This window comes from Oryctolagus cuniculus, chromosome 16 (genome assembly GCF_964237555.1).
Source record: "Oryctolagus cuniculus chromosome 16, mOryCun1.1, whole genome shotgun sequence".
NCBI lineage: Eukaryota > Metazoa > Chordata > Mammalia > Lagomorpha > Leporidae > Oryctolagus > Oryctolagus cuniculus.
The window spans coordinates 69674258-69692851 of NC_091447.1; the positions used below are offsets into that span (position 1 = coordinate 69674258).

General features: G+C 39.6%; 1 protein-coding gene across 1 annotated transcript; it reads right to left on the minus strand.

The window, feature by feature from the left end:
- Positions 1-11608: 11608 nt before the first annotated feature.
- Positions 11609-16640, minus strand: LOC138845779 (vomeronasal type-2 receptor 116-like). Its single transcript, XM_070059360.1, has 3 exons — positions 16491-16640; positions 15168-15291; positions 11609-12522 (listed from the first exon to the last, which is right to left on the minus strand). Exons 1-3 carry the CDS (start codon positions 16638-16640, stop codon positions 11609-11611), a joined length of 1188 nt encoding a protein of 395 aa, XP_069915461.1.
- Positions 16641-18594: the final 1954 nt, after the last annotated feature.

Here is an 18594-nt window from a genome sequence, read left to right on the forward strand (position 1 = left end):
TTCTTATCAGAAACCCTACAGGATACAAGGGAATGGCCAGATACAGCCAACGTATTAAGAGAAAAAAAAAAACCTGCCAGCCCAGAATATTATATCCTGCAAAGCTCTCATTTGTGAATGAAGGTGAAATCAAGACCTTTCATATCAAACAGAAATAGAAAGAATATATCACCACTTGTCCAGCCCTGCAAAAGATGCTTAAAGATGTATCACACACAGAAACACAGCCATCAGTATGAAAGAAGGTCAAGGAAGAACACATCCCAGGAAAAGATCACAGGAAGTTCAAAGCATATATTAGAAATATCTTTGGGAAAATGGAAGGGCAAACTTACTATTTTTTAAAAACTTTTATTTAGTAAATATAAATTTCCAATATACAGTTTATGGATTACGATGGCTTCCCCCCCCCCATACCTTTGCTCCCACTTGCACCCTTCCCATCTCCCGCTCCCTATCCATTCCATTCAAATCAAGATTCATTTTCAATTATCTTTATATACAGATCAATTTAGTATATATTAAGTAAAGATTTTATCAGTTCGCACCCACACAGAACATAAAGTGAAAATACTCTTTCAGTACAGTTTTAGCATTAATTCACAGTGGAAAACACATTAAGGATGGAGATCCCACATGAGGAGGAATTACACAGTGACTCCTGTTGTTGACTTAACAATTTGACACCCTTGTTTATGGCGTCAGTAATCTCCCTAGGATCTAGTCAAGAGTTGCCAAGGCTATGGAAGCCTTTTGAGTTCGCCAACTTCGATCTTACTCAGACAAGGTCATAGTCAAAGTGGAAGTTTTCTCCTCCCTTCAGAGGAAGGTGCCTCCTTCTTTGATGGCCCTGTTCTTTCCAATGGGATCCCACTTGCAGAGATCTTTCATTTAGGTCCTTTTTTTTTTTTTTTTTTTTTTTTTTTTTTGCCAGAGTGTCTTGCCTTTCCATGCCTGTAATACTCTCATGGGATCTTCAGCCAGAACTGAATGCCTTAAGGGTTGATTCTGAGGCCAGAGTGCTGTTTAGGATATCTGCCATTCTATGAGTCTGCTGTGTAACCCACTTCTCATGTTGGATCATTCTCTTCCTTTTTTATTCTATCAGTTAGTATTCACAGACACTAGTCTCGTTTGTGTGATCCATTTGACTCTTAGACCTATCAGTGTGATCAATTGTGAACTGAAATTGATCACTTGGACTAGTGAGATGGACTCAGTACATGCAATCTTGATGGGATTGTAATGGAATCCCCTGGTAAGTTTCTAACTCTACCATTTGGGGCAAGTCCGATTGAGCATATCCCAGATTGTACATCTCCTCCCTCTCTTATTCCTACTCTTATATTTAACAGGGATCACTTTTCAGTTAAATTTCAATACCTAAGACTAAATGTGTGTTAATTATAGAGTTCAACCACTAGTATTAACTAGAACAAAAAATACTAAAATGGATAAAGTATTACATTGTACATCAACAGTCAGGACAAGGGCTGATCAAGTCACTGTTTCTCATAGTGTCCCTTTGACTTCAACAGGTTTCCTTGTTGGTGCTTGGTTAGCTGTCACTGATCAGGGAGAACATATGATATTTGTCCCTCTGGGATTGGCTTATTTCACTCAGCACAATGTTTTCCAGATTCCTACATTTTGTTGCAAATGACTGGGTTTCATTGTATAGTATTCTGTATAGTATTCTGTAGAGTACATATCCCATAATTTCTTTATCCAGTCTACTGTTGATGGGCATTTGGGTTGGTTCCACATCTGTTGTGAAGTGAGCTGCAATACATTAATGTGCAGACAGCTTTTTTGTTTGCCAATTTCATTTCCTTTGGGTAAACTCCAAGGAGTGGGATGGCTGGGTTGAATGGTAGCGTTATATTCAGCTTTCTGAGGAATCTCCAGACTGACTTCCATAGTGGCTTAACCAGTTTGCATTCCCACCAACAGCGGGTTAGTGTCCCTTTTTCTCCACATCCTCAGTAGCATCTGTTCTTGGTAGATTTCTGTATGTGAGCCATTCTAACTGGAGTGAGGTGAAACCTCATTGTGGTTTTGATTTGCATTTCCCTGATTGCTAGTGATCTTGGACATTTTTTCATGTGCCTGTTAGCCATTTAAATTTCCTCTTTTGAAAAATGTCTACTGAAGTCCTTGAACCATCTCTCAAGTGGGTTTTGTTTTGTTGTTGTGGAGTTTCTTGATTTCTTTGTAGATTCTTTTTATTAATCCGTTATCTATAGCATAGTTTGCAAATATGTTTTCCCATTCTGTCGGTTGCCTCTTCACTTCCCTGACTGTTTCTTTTGAAGTACAGGAACTTCTCAATTTGATGCAATCCCAATAGTTAATATTGGCTTTCACTGCCTGTGCCTCCTGGGTCTTTTCCAAGAAGTATTTCCCTGTGCCTATATCTTGCAAGGTTTCTCCAATGCTCTCTAATAATTTGATGGTGTCGGGTCATAGATTTAGGTCTTTAATCCATGTTGAGTGGAATTTTCTGTAAGGTGAAAGGTAGGGGTCTTGCTTCATGCTTCTGCCCGTGGAAATCCAGTTTGCCCAGAACCATTTATTGAATAGACTGTGTTTACTCCAGGAATTGGTTTTAGATCCTTGATCAAATATAAGTTGGCTGTAGGTGTTTGGATTGATTTCTGGTGTTTCTATTCTGTTCCATTGGTCTATCCATCTGTTTCTGTACCAGTACGATGCTGTTTTGATCACAACTGCCCTGTAGTATGTCCTGAAATCTGGTATTGTGATGCCTCCGGCTTTGTTTTTGTTGTACAAGATTGCTTTAGCTATTGAAGGTCTCCTGTGGCTACATGTTAATTTCAGCATCATTTTTTCTAGATCAGAGAAGAATGTCTTTGGTATCTTGATTGGTATCACATTGAATCTATAAATTGCTTTTGGGGGAATGGACATTTTGACAATATTGATTCTTCCAATCCATGAGCATGGAAGATTTTTCCATTTTTTGGAATCTTCTTCTATTTCTTTCTTTAAGATTCCGGAATTCTCATCATAGAGATCTTTAACGTCCTTGGTTATGTTTATTCCAAGGTATTTGATTGTTTTTGTAGCTATTGTGAATGGGATTGATCTTAGCAGTTCTTTCTCAGCTGTGGCATTGCCTGTGTATACAAAGGCTGTTGATTTTTGCACATTGTTTTATATCCTGCTACTTTGCCCAACTCATCTATGAGTGCCAATAGTCTCTTAATAGAGTTCTTTGGGTCCCCTAAAGAATGAATCATATCATCTGCAAAGAGGAATAGTTTGAGTTCTTCCTTCCCAATTTTTATCCCTTTCATTTCTTTTTCTTGCCTGATGGCTCTGGCTAAAATTTCCAGAACTATATTGAATAGCAGTGGTGAGAGTGGGCATCTCTCTCTGGTACCAAATCTCAGCTTCCAACTTTACCCCATTCAATAGGATGCTGGCCATGGGTTTTTATAAATTGCTTTGATTGCATTGAGGAATGTTCCTTCTATATCCAGTTTGCTTAGAGTTTTCATCATGAAAGGGTGTTGTATTTTTTTGAATGCTTTCTCTGCACCTATTGAGATATTCACATGTTTTTTTTTTTCCTTCTGCAGTCTGTTAATGTGGTGTAGCACATTGATTGATTTGCAAACATTGAACCATCCCTGCATACCAGGGATAAATACCACCTGGTCTGGGTGGATGATCTTTCTGATGTGTTGTTGCATTCTATTGGCAAGAATTTTATTGAGGATTTTTGCATCTAGGTTCATCAGGGATATTGGTCTGTAATTTTCTCTCAGTGCTGCATCTTTCTCTGGCTTAGGAATTAAGGTGATGCTGGCTTCATAGAAAGAATTTGGGAGGATTCCATCTTTTTTGATTGTTCTGTAGTTTGAGGAGAATTGGAGTTAGTTCTTTTTAAATGTCTGGTAGAATTCAGCAGTGAATCCCTCTGGTCCTGGGCTTTTATTTGTAGGGAGGGCCTTTATTACTGTTTCAATTTCTGTCTCGGTTATGGGTCTATTTACATTTTCTAAGTCTTCCTTCTTCAATTAATGTAGGTGCATGTGTCCAGGAATCTATCCATTTCTAATAGATTTCCCTGTTTGCTGGCATACAGGTCCTTGTATTAATTTCTGATGATTCTTTTTATTTCTGTGGCGTCGGTTGTTACATTTCCTTTTTCATCTCTGATTTTTTTTAAAATTTATTTATTTATTTATTTTTAAACTTTTATTTAATGCATATAAATTTCCAAAGTACGACTTATGGATTACAATGGCTTCCCCCCAATACCGTCCCTCCCACCCACAACCCTCCCCTTTCCCACTCCCTCTCCCCTTCCATTCACATCAAGATTCATTTTTGATTATCTTAATATACAGAAGATCAGCTTAGTATACATTAAGTAAGGATTTCAACAGTTTGCTCTCACACAGAAACATTAAGTGAAAAATAATAGATGATTTTTTTAAAATGATGATGAAATCAGATCAGACCTATTGTCATGTTTAATCCCAGTGAGAGTCAAGTTGGGAATTGATAATTTCTTTTTTTTTTTTTTACAGAAGATCAGTTCAGTATGCATTAAGTAAAGATTTCAACAGTTTGTACCCCCATAGAAACACAAAGTGAAATATATTGTTTGAGTACTCGTTATAGCATTAAATCTCAATGTACAGCACATTAAGGATAGAGATCCTACATGAGGAGTAAGTGCACAGTGACTCCTGTTGTTGACTTTACCAATTGACACTCCTGTCTATGGCATCAGTAATCTCCCTATGCTCCAGTCATGAGTTTCCAAGGCTATGGAAGCCCTCTGAGTTCTCCGACTCTTATCTTGTTTAGACAAGGTCATAGTCAAAGTGGAGGTTCTCTCCTCCCTTCAGAGAAAGGTACCTCCTTCTTTGATGACCTGTTCTTTCCACTGGGATCTCACTCGCAGAGATCTTTTGCCAGAGTGTCTTGGCTTTCCATGCCTGAAATACTCTCATGAGCTTTTCAGCCAGCTCTGAATGCCTTTAGGGCTGATTCTGAGGCCAGAGTGCTATTTAGGACATCTGCCATTCTATGAGTCTGCTGAGTATCTCACTTCCCATGTTGGATCACTCTCCCCTTTATTTACTCCATCGGTTAGCATTAGCAGGTACTAGACTTGTCTATGTGCTCCCTTTGACTCCCAGTCCCTCCACCATGACCAACTGTGAACTGAAACTGATCACCTGGAACAGTGAGATGGCATTGGTACATGCCACCTCGATGGGATTGAATTGGAATCCCCTGGTATGCTTCCAACTCCACCACTTGGGGCAAGTCAGCCTGAGCATGTCCCAAATTATACATCTCTTCCCTCTCCCATTCCCACCACCATGTTCAACAGGGATCACATTTCAGTTAATTTTCAACACTTAAGGATAACTGTGCATCAATTACAGATCTAAACCAGTCATATTAAGTAGAACAGATAAAAAAACTACTAAGAGGGATAATGTATTAAGTTGTTCATTAACAGTCAGGGCTATGCTGATCAAGCCACCGTTTCCCATAGTGTCCACCTCACTCCAACAGGTTTCCCTCTTGGTGTTCAGTCAGTCGTCACCGATCAGGGAGAACATATGGTATTTGTCCCTTTGGGACTGGCATCTCTGATTTTTATTGATTTGTGTCCTTTATTTTTTTAGTTAGTTGGGCCAACAGGATGTCAATTTTGTTTATTTTTTAAAAAGTTAGCTCCTCGTTTGGCTGATCTTTTGTAAATTTTTTTTATTCAATCCTATTGATTTCTTCTCTGATTTTAATTATTTCTCTTCTCCTACTAGATTTGGGTCTGGTTTGCTGCAGTTTTTCTAGATCCTTGAGATGCAGTGAAAGCTCATCTATTTGGTGCCTTTCCAATTTCTTGATGTAGGCAGCTATTGCTATAAACTTACCTCTCAACACTGCTTTTGCTGTATCCCATAAGTTTTGGTATGTTGTGTTGTTATCCTCATGTACTTCCAGAAAGTTTCTGATTTCTATTTTGATTTCTTCTATGACCCATTGTTCATTCAGGAGCATGTTGTTCAGCCTCTGTGTGTTTGCATATGCTCTAGGGATTCCTAAGTTTCTAATTTCCAACTTCATTCCCCTATGGTCTGAGAATCTGCATCGTATGATTCTAATTCTTTTGAATTTGCTGAGACTTGCTTTATGGCCTAGTATGTGGTCAATCCTAGAGTAGGTTCCATGTACTACTGAGAAGAATGTAAATTCTTCAAGAGTAGGATGAAAAGTTCTGTATTTCTGTTAGATCCATTTGGGCTATAGTGTCATTTAAATCTTCTGTATACTTGTTGATCTTCTGTCTGGTTGACCTGTCTGTTTCTGAGAGTGGGGTATTGAAGTCCCCCAGTACTATTGTATTGGAGTCTAAGTCTCCCTTTAAGTCCCTTAACAAATCTTTTAAATAAAATGGTGCCCTGTAATTAGGTGCATATACATTGATAATCATTATATCTTCCTGTTGAATTAATCCCTTAATCATCATATAGTGCCCCTCTTTGTCTCTCTTAACAGTTTTTTTGTTAAAGTTTATTTTGTCTGATATTAAGATGGCTATGACCGCTCTTTTTTCATTTCTGTTGGCATGGAATATCTTTTTCCAGCCTTTCATTTCCAATCTATATGCATCTTTATTGGAAAGATGTGTTTCTTGTAAGTAACAAATTCATGGGTTTTGTTCCTTAACCCAGTCAGTCAATCTGTGTCTTTTAAATGGACAGTTAAAGCTGTTAACATTCAATGTGACTATTGATAAGTGGTAACTTTGCCCTGCCATTTGCCGAAGATATTTTCTAATATATGCTTTGAACTTCCTTTGATCTTTTTCTGTGAGGTTTCATATTGATGATCGTGTTTCTGTGTTTCTGTGTGTAACACATCTTTAAGCATCTTTTGCAGGGATGAGTAGCAACAAATGCTTTCAATTTCTGTTTGCTATGAAAGGTCTTGATTTCACCTTCATTCTCAAATGAGAGCTTTGCAGGATATAATATTCTGGGCTGGCAGTTTTTTTTTCTCTTAATACATTGGCTGTATCTGGCCATTCCCTTCTATCCTGTAGGGTTTCTGATGAGAAGTCAGCTGTGAGTCTAATTGGAGATCCTCTGAGAGTAATCTGACATTTCTCTCTTGCACATTTTAGGATCTTTTCTTTCTGTTTCACTGTGGTGAGTTTAATTACAATGTGTCATGGTGAGGATCTCTTTTGGTCATGTTTATTTGGGCTTTTATGAGCTTCCTGTACTTGGATGTCTCTGTCATTCACCAAACCCTGGAAGTTCTCTGCTAGTATCTCACTAAAAAGGCCTTCTAATCCTTTCTCTCTCTCCATGCCTTCACGAACTCCTTGAACACAAATGTTGGGTTTTTTAATTCTAATCTGTAGATTCCCAATAATAGTTTTTATATTTCTAATTTCCTCATCTTTTCTTTGGTTTGACTGTATACTTTCCTGTGCTCTGCCTTCTACGTGCGATATTCTCTTCTGCTTCACCCATTCTGTTTTTAAGGCTCTCTAATGTGTTTGTCATTTGATCTATTGAATTTTTCATTTCATTTTGATTTCTCCTCACTATCACACTTCCCTGTTCTACTAGATTCTTCCTTTCATTTTGACTCCTCCTTGAGATTTCATTTTCACAAGAGAGATTTTCTATCCTGTCCAGTAAGGATTTATATAGCTCAAGCATTTGTTTTTGGAAACTTCTAAATGTTCTTATTAATTTTTTGAAATCTGTATCTTGCATTTTTTCCATCTCATCGTCTTCATAATCTTGGCTTGAGGTGTCTTGTTCATTCGGGGGCATCATAATGTCTTCCTTGTTCTGGTTTCCTCAGTTTCTGCATTTGTTGCTTGACATTGTGGAGTTATTCTTTGGATTCTTCTTCCCTCGCTGTGGTATTTTTTTTCTTGTTATACTATGCCTGTAGAAGGTGGACTGTCTGCTTTGATGCAGCCTTAGAGGCTTGAGATGGGTGTGGCCAGAGAGTTCTGTTTGGTTCCTCAGGATTAAGGGTGTGCCAAAGGTGACACTCCCAGGTTAGGCGTGGTAAATCTTTTTTTTTTTTTTTTTTATTCAGAAGGGACATAATTCCACACAGCTGAGCGGAATTAAAGGTACTCAGCTTCTGATCTCTGGCTCCTGTGGGTATAACATTTGCCTGCTCTTTTCCAAGGACCACAGAGGGAATCTGTGCTGCTCTCAGTGTGAGCTCAAATTCTCCTGCAGTCTCTCACTGGGTTGCCAAGGTTACCGACTTGTAGCATCTCTGGAGAGTACTCACGTGAACTCCGTGAGTTCTCTCACCCACCATCTCTTTTTTCACAGTCTCAGTTCATTAGCTCCACACATCACACATTGATTATGTCCTAATCTCCTATTATTTCACACACACACCCCCAGAGTCAGCTTGGCTGTGGGCGGGCACAGCCGTAAGGTCATGCAGCTTTTACGAATGACCAAAATGGCACCTGCTCTTTGTTTCGCTCACCTTTGAGAGGTAAGCAGAGAGAGAGAAACTCATGTTCGTACTGGTCCCTTTGGAAGAGGAGCAACTGGGACAGAATCCAGTACCCTGACCAAGACTAGAACCCAGTGTGCCGGCGCTGCAGGCAGAGGATTAGCCTATTGAGCCATGGCGCCAGCCACTAACACATATTTTTAAAAGGTTACCAAAGCAAGAAAATTTTCGAGGACCAGGAAGCATTCTAGAATAAAGATGGTTCAGAATGCCTGGACCAAAACATGTATTTATAGCCCTGGCCTATATTCTTGCAGAACTATGGTCTTCTTGCTTATTTGTTGAACATTTTGTTTGTTGGAGCATTAAGTCTTTGAATATAATGCAAACTAAAACTATGTTATCACAAAAATAACAAAACAAATATTAGGTTCAGCAAAAGAAAAAAAGAAAATAAAACTGCAAAGCAGAATGATGAAAATCAGGGTGGCACCATGGCTCACTTGGATAATCCTCTGCCAGCAGCACTGGCATCCCATATGGGTGCCAGGTTCTAGTCTCGGTTGCTCCTCTTCCAGTCCAGCTCTCTGCTGTGGCCCAGCAAGGCAGTGGAGGATGGCCCAAGTTCTTGGGCCCTGTACCCACATGGGAGACCAGGAGGAAGCACCTGGTTCCTGGCTTCAGATCAGCATGGCACGCCAGCTGTAAGAGCCATTTGGGAAGTGAACCAATGGAAGGAAGACCTTTCTCTCTCTCTCTCTCTCTCTCTCTCTCTCTCTAACTCTGCCTGTCTAAAAAAGAATGATGAAAATCAGTAAAATGGAAAACTACACTTTAAAAAAAGGAATGAAAGACGCATGCTGCAATGTGAATGGGTTTGGAATCTGGATCCAATTGAATGAAGCCACACTCCTATGCCACATACTGCTAGAAAGCTTTTTATTTAATAAATATAAATTTCCAAAGTACAACTTTTGGATTATAGCGGTTCTTCCACCCATACCCAACCTCCCATTCCCAAACCATCCCTGCTCCTATTCCCTTTACCACCCCATTCTTCATCAAGATTCATTTTCAATTATCTTTATATACAGAAGATCAACTCTATACTAAGTAAAGAGTTCAACAGTTTGCACACACACATGCACACACACAAAGTATAAAGTACTCTTTAAAGACTAATTTTACTGTTAATTCTCATAGTACAATACATTAAGGATGGAGGTCCTACATGGGGAGCAAGTGCACAGTGACTCCTGTTGTTGATTTAACAATTGATACTCTTATTTATGACATTGGTGATCACGCAAAGCATTTGCCATGAGCTGCCAAGGCTATGGAAGCCTCTAGAGTTCACAAACTCTGACCTTATTTAAACAAGGCCATAATCAAAATGTAAGTGCACTGCTCCCTTGAGAGGAAGGAAGGAAGGAAGGAAGGAAGGAAGGAAGGAAGGAAGGAAGGAAGGAAGGAAGGGAGGAAGGATGGAAGGAAGGAAGAAAGGAAGGAAGGAAGGAAGGAAGGAAGGAAGGAAGGAAGGAAGGAAGGGAGAAAGGAAGGGAGAAAGGAAGGAAGGAAGGAAGGAAGGGAGAAAGGAAGGGAGGAAGGAAGGAAGGAAGGAAGGAAGGAAGGGAGGAAGGGAGGAACTGGAGATGATTGGTTGCATGATATAAGGTCATGGGAATTAGAAAATGACTACTAATGCAGAAATTTTTATAGAGTGATGCAGATGTATTCAATCCACAGAGAAGACTATTGCACAAATGTGAACACAGTATGCACAATCTGAATGTATAAATCCAACTGATTTGAACAATTTAAAAATGTTTCAATTTGGCTGTAAGAATTTCACATCAATCACACAGCATTCTGACCCCATATGCTATTGGAAAAAGAAAAATTAAAACAAGGGAATAACATAACCAGTATTTTGACTGAAGAACATATAGTTACTGAGTCATTCACATGTGCAAATCAATATCCCATGTATGTGTGATAAAGATACCATTTCAAAATAGCTCAACAATGAGTATTTATTAAGATTTTTTTGGAAAACAGGGTATACCCACAGTGGAATACTGCATGACCTACCACCTCCTGTATCTAGGAAAGAAGTCTCACTTAAATCACAATGCCAATAAATAAATGACAAACATTCAACAGCCAGGGAAAACAGAATGTGAAGCATGTTAATTAGATGTCTTAGCAAATAAGAACACTTACATTGTCTGCACATTGATAAATAAATAGAAATTAATTCAGTATCCACCATTTCAGTGATAGCTATTAAATATAAAATAACATTGCTGGGGACAGGTGCAGTGGCTTACTTGGTTAATCCTCCACCTGCGGCACCAGAATCCCATATGGGCACTGGGTTCTAATCCCAGTTGCTCCTCTTCCAGTCCAGTTCTCTGCTGTGGCCCAGGAGGGCAGTGGAGGATGGCCCAAGTGCTTCAGCCCTGCACCCACATGGGAGACAAGGAAGAAGCACCTGGCTCCTGGCTTTGGATCAGGCTAGCTCCGCCGGTAGTGGCCATTTGGGGGGTGAACCCTCTCACTGTCTGTAATTCTACATGTCAAATTAATAAATAAATAATCTTTTTTAAAAATGACCTTGCTGTTGTAGTCTTGATGGCCATCAAAGGTTTCATTTAAAGCATGATTCATTTTTACTCAATTTAAAAATTTCCCTAAACTCCATTACTAACTCTGAGATGTAGAGAAACAGAAGGTTAGTGATAGAAACCAAGAGACCTCCTATTCGATGCTTCACACATCTACACCCCCAATGCTTGCACCTGGGCTGAGGTTACAACCAACAACAGGGATTCAGACCCTGGATTTTCACATGGGTGCCAGGACCAAGTTACATGAAGATTCACCACTTCCTTCCAAGGGCCCCCAGGACTCAAAAGTCCAGGTCAGGGGCCAAAACCAGAGCCAGAAATAGATGCCATGAGCTCAGATTGCTAGGCTAAACATCCAACTAACAAGTCATTTATAATGGAAAAATCCATTTTAGCTCCTTCATATATCTGGATTGCTACTCAGCCTGCATTCTTGGTCCTAAACCCTGAAAATGTGACAGGAAAACAAGTGGAAATTTTTAGAATCCCTTAGAACTTACTCTTTTCTTTAAGCCTTTCAAAGAATTCCTTTCTGGTCTTAAGAGAATAATGTAGCACTTGGGGAGGAAGATGCAGCCCAGGAGCCCCGCACTGGAGGCCAAGATGGAGAAGACCTCCACGGCCACCATGACCTTCCCCTTGGTGCTGTGGTAGACAGGCAGGAAGGTCACCCAGACACTGCAGAACACCAGCATGCTGAATGTCAGGAACTTGGCTTCATTGAATGTGTCAGGCAGGTTCCTGGCTAGGAAAGCCACAGTGAAGCTTGCCAGGACCAAGGAGCCCAGATATCCCAGGACACAGTAGAAGGCAGTGGCTGAACCCTTGTTGCACACCAGGATGATGTGGCCAGGCTCAGAGTGTGCATCTTTGTCAATAAAGGGAGGAGAAGTCCCAAGCCAGATGCCACAAACAACCACTTGGATCAGGAAACAGATAGAAATGACAGAGTTAGAAGCTCCTGATACCAGCAATTGCCTGATAGTTCTTCCAGGTTTTGTAAATTTGAAGGCAAGAATCACAGTGATGGTCTTGGCCAGCACGGTGGAAACAGCCACTGTGAACACAAGACCAAATGCTATTTGTTGCAGGAGGCAGGTGGCTGTGTTGGGACGGCCAAAGAAGAGTAAGGAGCAGAGAAAGCACAGGAGGAGGGCGATGAGCAGGATGTAGCTGAGGGTCCTGTTATTGGCCTTGATGATGGGAGTGTCTTGGTGCTTCACAAAGACCCAGAGGACGGCAGCTGTGAGGACAGAGAAGCACAGAGCCATGCAGGTCAGAGCCATCCCCAGAAATTCCTCAAAGCCTAAGAAGGTCACCAGTTTCAGGAGGCAGTGGTTTCTCTCCATGTTTGGGTACTCGTGATCTGCACACGGGATGCATTGTTCTGCATCTGTGGGGAAAAGCAAGATTCACGTTTCCATTTCACAATTTGCTCCTTTTTCCCTGTTCAGGAAAAGGGTCCGTTTTTCAATGTCATAGTGAGTCCATCCTGCTCTGATGTATACCAACAAACACTAAAGGATATTTCTACATTCCTGACCCAGGGAGAATGCTTATCTCCTGTGGAAGAAAGTCTTTCAAGGAAGCTCCTTTGCACATGGGGCTCTGTGGCCTCATTCTGTCACTCTGAGTTTTTTTTTGTGTGTGTGTGTTTGAATTTCTATAAAATGATGAATTTCCTGTATTTCATATGGGCATGAGATTCTTCCAAGCCCTCTTCTCTACAGTCCCCAGTGTCTTTCTTAGGAAAAGCCTTAGATTCACATGGGTTAGAATATTTTTCTGGGGTCATCAGTGTTAAGGTTGTTCTTACTTTTCCTCAGATGTTGACGACGTATATAAATGATATCTGATTCCTGGGACCTCTATAAATTTTTTCAGTACTCTAATTTCCTGCATGGACTCACCTTTTTATTCTTTCCATATAAATATTGTGATACTGTGATTGAATGTAAGAGAATTGTAGCTGGTTGTCTTTCTGAGGTAATATAGCCATAAGTGGTATTTTCATGATGTCACTGAAACACACTCTTGTTAACCTGAAAGCATGGCTTTTTCACCTTTTTAGCTCATGTGAACACCACATTGGGCACCACATTTTCTCACTTGAAGTAATGCACTTCTGCTGCTACAGCATGAGAGAAGTCATTAAATACAGGCCAGTTGGTGAATATGTTTCTTTTAATCAAATGTCCATTAAACAAACAAAAATAGGGTCAGTGTTGTGGCATGATAGGTAAAGCCACGACCTGCAATGCCAGCATCCCATATGACATTGTTTTGTGTTCCAGTTGATCAATTTCCATTCCAGCTCCCTGCAAATAACCTAGAAAAAGCAGCAGAAGGTGATCCAAGTAATTGAGACACCCACACCCATCTGGACAACCCAAATGAAGCTCCTGGCTCCTGGCTTCTGCCTGGCCCAGCCTGGGCCATTCTTTTCCTCTGGGGCATGAGCAATTACATTGAGGCTCTCTCTCTTTCTCTCCTGTTCTCTGAATCTTTGATTTTCAAATAAAATAAATCTTTTTTTAAAAAAGCAAAAAAATGGTATTAGTAGGACTACACTTGCAGTAAGAGTCCTACTCTGTTTTTATCCTTGGTGTTCATGCAAGAATACAAGCTTCAGGGACTGAAGTTGTGATGTAGGAGGAAAAGCCACTGTGTAGGATGATGGCATCCCATACAGGCACCAGTTCATGTCCTAGCTGCTCCTCTTTTAAACCTACTCCGTGCAAAGGTGCCTGGAAAACCATCATAGGAAGGCCAAATACTTGTGCCTCTGCAAAATCTGGAAGAAGCTCTTGGTTTCCGGCTTTGGCCAGGCTCAGTTCAGACCATTACAGCCATCTGGGGAGTGAATCTACCTAATGGAAGATCTTCTCTGTCACTTTTCTCCCTCTCTGTTATGCTCTCCCTCTCTCTGTAACTGACATTGAAATGAAGAAATAAACATATTTGTGAAAAAAAAGAAAGAGAATATAAGCATCTATAAAAATTTGAGGAATTCTCTCTTAAAATTCTTTTCAAGGTGTACCCTTTACTTTTTATAGAATATGTAGGTGCTTCTGGCATCTGGCTCAGAGATGCACTAGACACACATATGCAAATGTACATTGTACAATGGGTCAGTGTATGACACATTAGTTTTCTTTTTTCACTAACTTACTGCATGTTGATTATTTTCACAAAACTTAAAGTCTTTTTTTGTTATCATCTTTTTACTGGAAACTATATAACTTGTTTGAAGTAACTGAAATGAAAACAATTCTAGAGCTAAGATTATGTGAACTGAAATATCCTTTCAGAAGAATTCAAATTATTATAAATATATTTATTATACATTGAATAGTGAAACTATTTACCAATGAGACTTAGTACATTTTCACATTTCTCAAAACAATTGGCTTTGATATTTAACATTGCTTAAATGTTGGCCTTTTGCAAAGGATTTTGGGTTACTCAGTTGGATCATTTTTAGGATGCTGTATCTCTATATTCACCTTGTTTGTTCTCTTACTAAATTATATACATTCAAAGGACAAAGTGGTGGCATTCGTTATGTGTACTGCACACCATGCACAATGTCAAAGATGTAACACAGAAAATAATACAGTATTCCCATCACAATTCATGTGAAGTAGAACCCTGCTCATCAGTTGTGTATGGAAAAGTTTTGATTTCAAGCCCTTTAGAAATCCAAAGGGAGCCTTAACAAACACAAATATTATATTTCTTGTTTAGACATTAGGTCTCAGAATGAGACAGTCTCCTCCAGCACCAGATGGGAAAGAAGGATGCCAGATAGAATCAGTGTCAGAGTAGAACTAGAGAGGATGAGCATCACCAGACAACAGCTTACACATAATGAGATGGTGATAGTGAGCATACAACAAGGGTATGGAAAGAGTGAGTGAAGGTGTGCATGGAGAACAATAGGGCACTCTGATCCCAATACAAATACTCTTGGTTTCCTTTTTATCAAGAGATAGTTCAGAGACTGGAGTCCTCATAGGTCAGTTCTAGGGTTTTTACCTGTATGATTGGAAATGTCTCTCTCTGGACAAACAACACAAGTATAGCAGCAAACAGGTCTTCCTTCCTGTGGTATTTTCCTGAATCCTGGACCACACCTCTGGCTGCACAAAGACTGAGGAGTCTGAGGGGGGAAGAGAAGTGATGGTCATTGTTTTATATGTCATTAGGCACTGTGATAGGATGACTCTATTTGCCTCATCACCCCCAAGGTCATCACTATGCCCTCCCTGATCTGTATCTCCTTGATTTTACCTAGACATCCAATTTGGAGTTTCTATGATTCTCATCCCTGGTTTATCAGCTGTCTAGCAAATATTATGAGGTACCTGATCACTTTAATTTCATTCATAACCACATCTATGCTAAGCATTTCTTTCTTTCTTGAATTGCTTCCTGTGAAATCTTTTCCATTCAGCTTTTAATGTGGTAATTATTTTGAGAATGTGTATGTCTGAGACTATTTTACATGCTTCTTTCCTTGATTGAGTAGATTTTACATGCCAGAAAAAATATCAAAAAATCAAAATGACTAGGTACAGTTCTGAATAACTACCTAGGAAAAGACAAGCCCACACAGAAATGGTGAGAAATGTTATAAACCATGGATTGTGCATTGATCTACTTCTGGACTTCTAGACCCAGGGAGAGCAGCAATTCTAGATTACCAAAGATTTGTAATATAATGTACAGCAGCTGTATAAAACAATAACAAAATTGTCTGGAGTATTTAAACAGCACAATAATGATAAAATTTTTTATCACAGCTAAGAGGTGCTATTCAGAAAACCTTAACTGATTGGCAAACACAATGAAAATATAGAAAATGGGAATAGTTTCTACAAATACATGATGGATAAGTCCACTCATAATTTATTTGTATTCATACTGCATCAAAACATAATATTGACTCTCACCATATGATTAAAATATCACTATGCTTATATATATATATATATATATATATATCTAATACATGAAGTTTTTTCACGTTATATAAATAAAAAAGTTGAAATAAAATTTTGGAATTTGTGTAGACGTGCATTTAGTAATTTTATGTCTACATATTGTTCTCTATCTCTATTCCTTAACATTGCTCTTTCTAGTCACTCAACCTTTGGATGCATAAATATGCCCAGAATAAAAACAACAGTATCTAATACAAATGTGCACTTCTAATACACACTGGCTCATATATGTGTAAGCAACACCATATCTTTTGGAGCCAAGATGTGAAATGGGAACTGAAAGTCTCACACATAATATCCTCTCAGACTCTCCTCAGACCCTCTGTAGGTATCCAATATTCCCATGAATTCACACCTCCATGAATGCAACAGGCCATTCTATCATTTCTTCATTGAGGACCAAGCTTTGATCATGTTTACTCTCAGAGGAAAACTCCCCGATTTTAATCAGCAACCGAAATCCAGCAGGAAAGTTCACAATGTTGTGGATATCGTAGTGTGCCATATGGAATCTCATTTCATGGAAGGAAACATCCTCCCCAGCACTGTTGGTAAATTGGATTTCCCTCAGAAGTGGATGAAGCTGGAGGGGAGGCACAATTGAAAAGGGAGAGAACATTCAGATTAGAGGTGGGAGGTGCACATGTACTGAGAAATCCTTGTCTCCCCTCCTCTCTATTTTCAGAGAGTCTATTTGGTGGAGGCTGACTTTGTCTGAATGGTCCCCATATTGTGGGTTCAAGTAATGAGAATTCTGCCTCTTCCCTATTAGAATGATGGGGAGTATCTGAATCCAAACAGAGAAATCACAGGATGTGTCCCACAGGGTGGCTGACCAAGAACGATTGGTTAGAGGTTTAGGAAAGCTCATCTTAGTTCTTCCACATGAGAACAACATGGCTTCATATGTGAAATACCTTGATTGTTGTGATGGTTCTACAGGATAGTACACTTCTAAAAGTTTAACCCATTCCCCCAAAAAGAATGATATCTGTTCTTTGGCAAAATAATGGATGCAACTGGATACCATTATTCATTGTGAAATGAATTCCATAAAGAAAATAGCATATAGTTTTTTTGGTAATAGGTACTACATAATACAGAATGGAAAAAAAATCCACAATGTATAAAAGTGAAACTGACATCTCTGGGTTTGATTTGATTTGTTTATGACCCATGTGTAAATTCCTGTGTAGCTGTGGTATTTCTACTTTTCACTTCTGGAACATTATGATTTGTGTGGTATTAAACCCTACTTTTCACTTCTGGAACATTATGATTTGTGTGGTATTAAACCTGTGATTTAAAGTTAATTGAAATTAAAAGGAAATTAGTAAAGGAATTAGAGGGGATTAAGATATGAAAGGAAAAAACAATGGTTATCTTCTTAGAATTGTATCAGTGAGCCAGCACTGAGGCTCAATAGGCTAATCCTCTGCCTGTGGTGCTGGCACACCGGGTTCTAGTCCCGGTTTGGGTGCCGGATTCCGTCCCGGTTGCCCCTCTTCCAGTCTAGCTCTCTGATGTGGCCCGGGAGTGCAGTGGAGGATGGCTTAAGTCCTTAGGCCCTGCATCCCCATGGGAGACCAAGAGAAGCACCTGGTTCCTGGCTTTGGATCAGCACAGCGCGCCAGCTGCAGCAGCCATTGGAGGGTGAACCAATGGCAAAAGGAAGACCTTTCTCTCTGACTCTCACTGTCCACTCCGCCTGTCAAAAAAAAAAAAAAAAAAAAAAAAAACCAGAATTGTATCAATGAAATACATGAAATCTGTTCTTTTATATCAGTAAATTTCTCTTTAATTTAACAAAATTTAAGCTGAGCTTGTGGTGCAGCAGGTGAAGCCGCTGTGCACAGTGCCCAGCAACCCTTTGAGTGCTGGTTCAAATTCCAGCTGTTCTACCGCTGATTCAGATTTCTGCTAATGTTCCTGGGAAAGCAGCAGATTAGGGTCCAAGAGCTTGGGCCCCTGCGCTCACATGGGAGACATGGTTGAAGCTCCTACATCCTGGCTTGGCTTGGCCTAGTCCTGGTCCTTGCAACCAGTGGGGAGTGAATCAACAGATGCAAAATCTGCCTTCTCTTTCTTTCTGTCTCCCTCTCACACAGTAACTTGGTTAAACGAATTAGAAATCCAAGCATAATTTTTTCTTAATAAACATTTTGGAAAGTCTGCTTGTACATCCCTGGCTGAACCTGATAGTTCTAAACTTTAAAAATGTGTATGTTTTGTATGTGCAGGTCCATTTGTATAGCAATTTCACCTCAGTGGATTTTAACAGTAATATGCAAGATTTTTATATAACTCTCTGCACTTTGACTCTTTTTTGTTGAGAATACAGGTACCTTTTGAGATGATAGGGGAAATATTTTATAACCAAAAAGATAATTAAGGATACCCTGATGGTAGTTAGGATCTGAACAGTGTGTACTAGCCCTTACTTTCTGAGTCTCCTGATG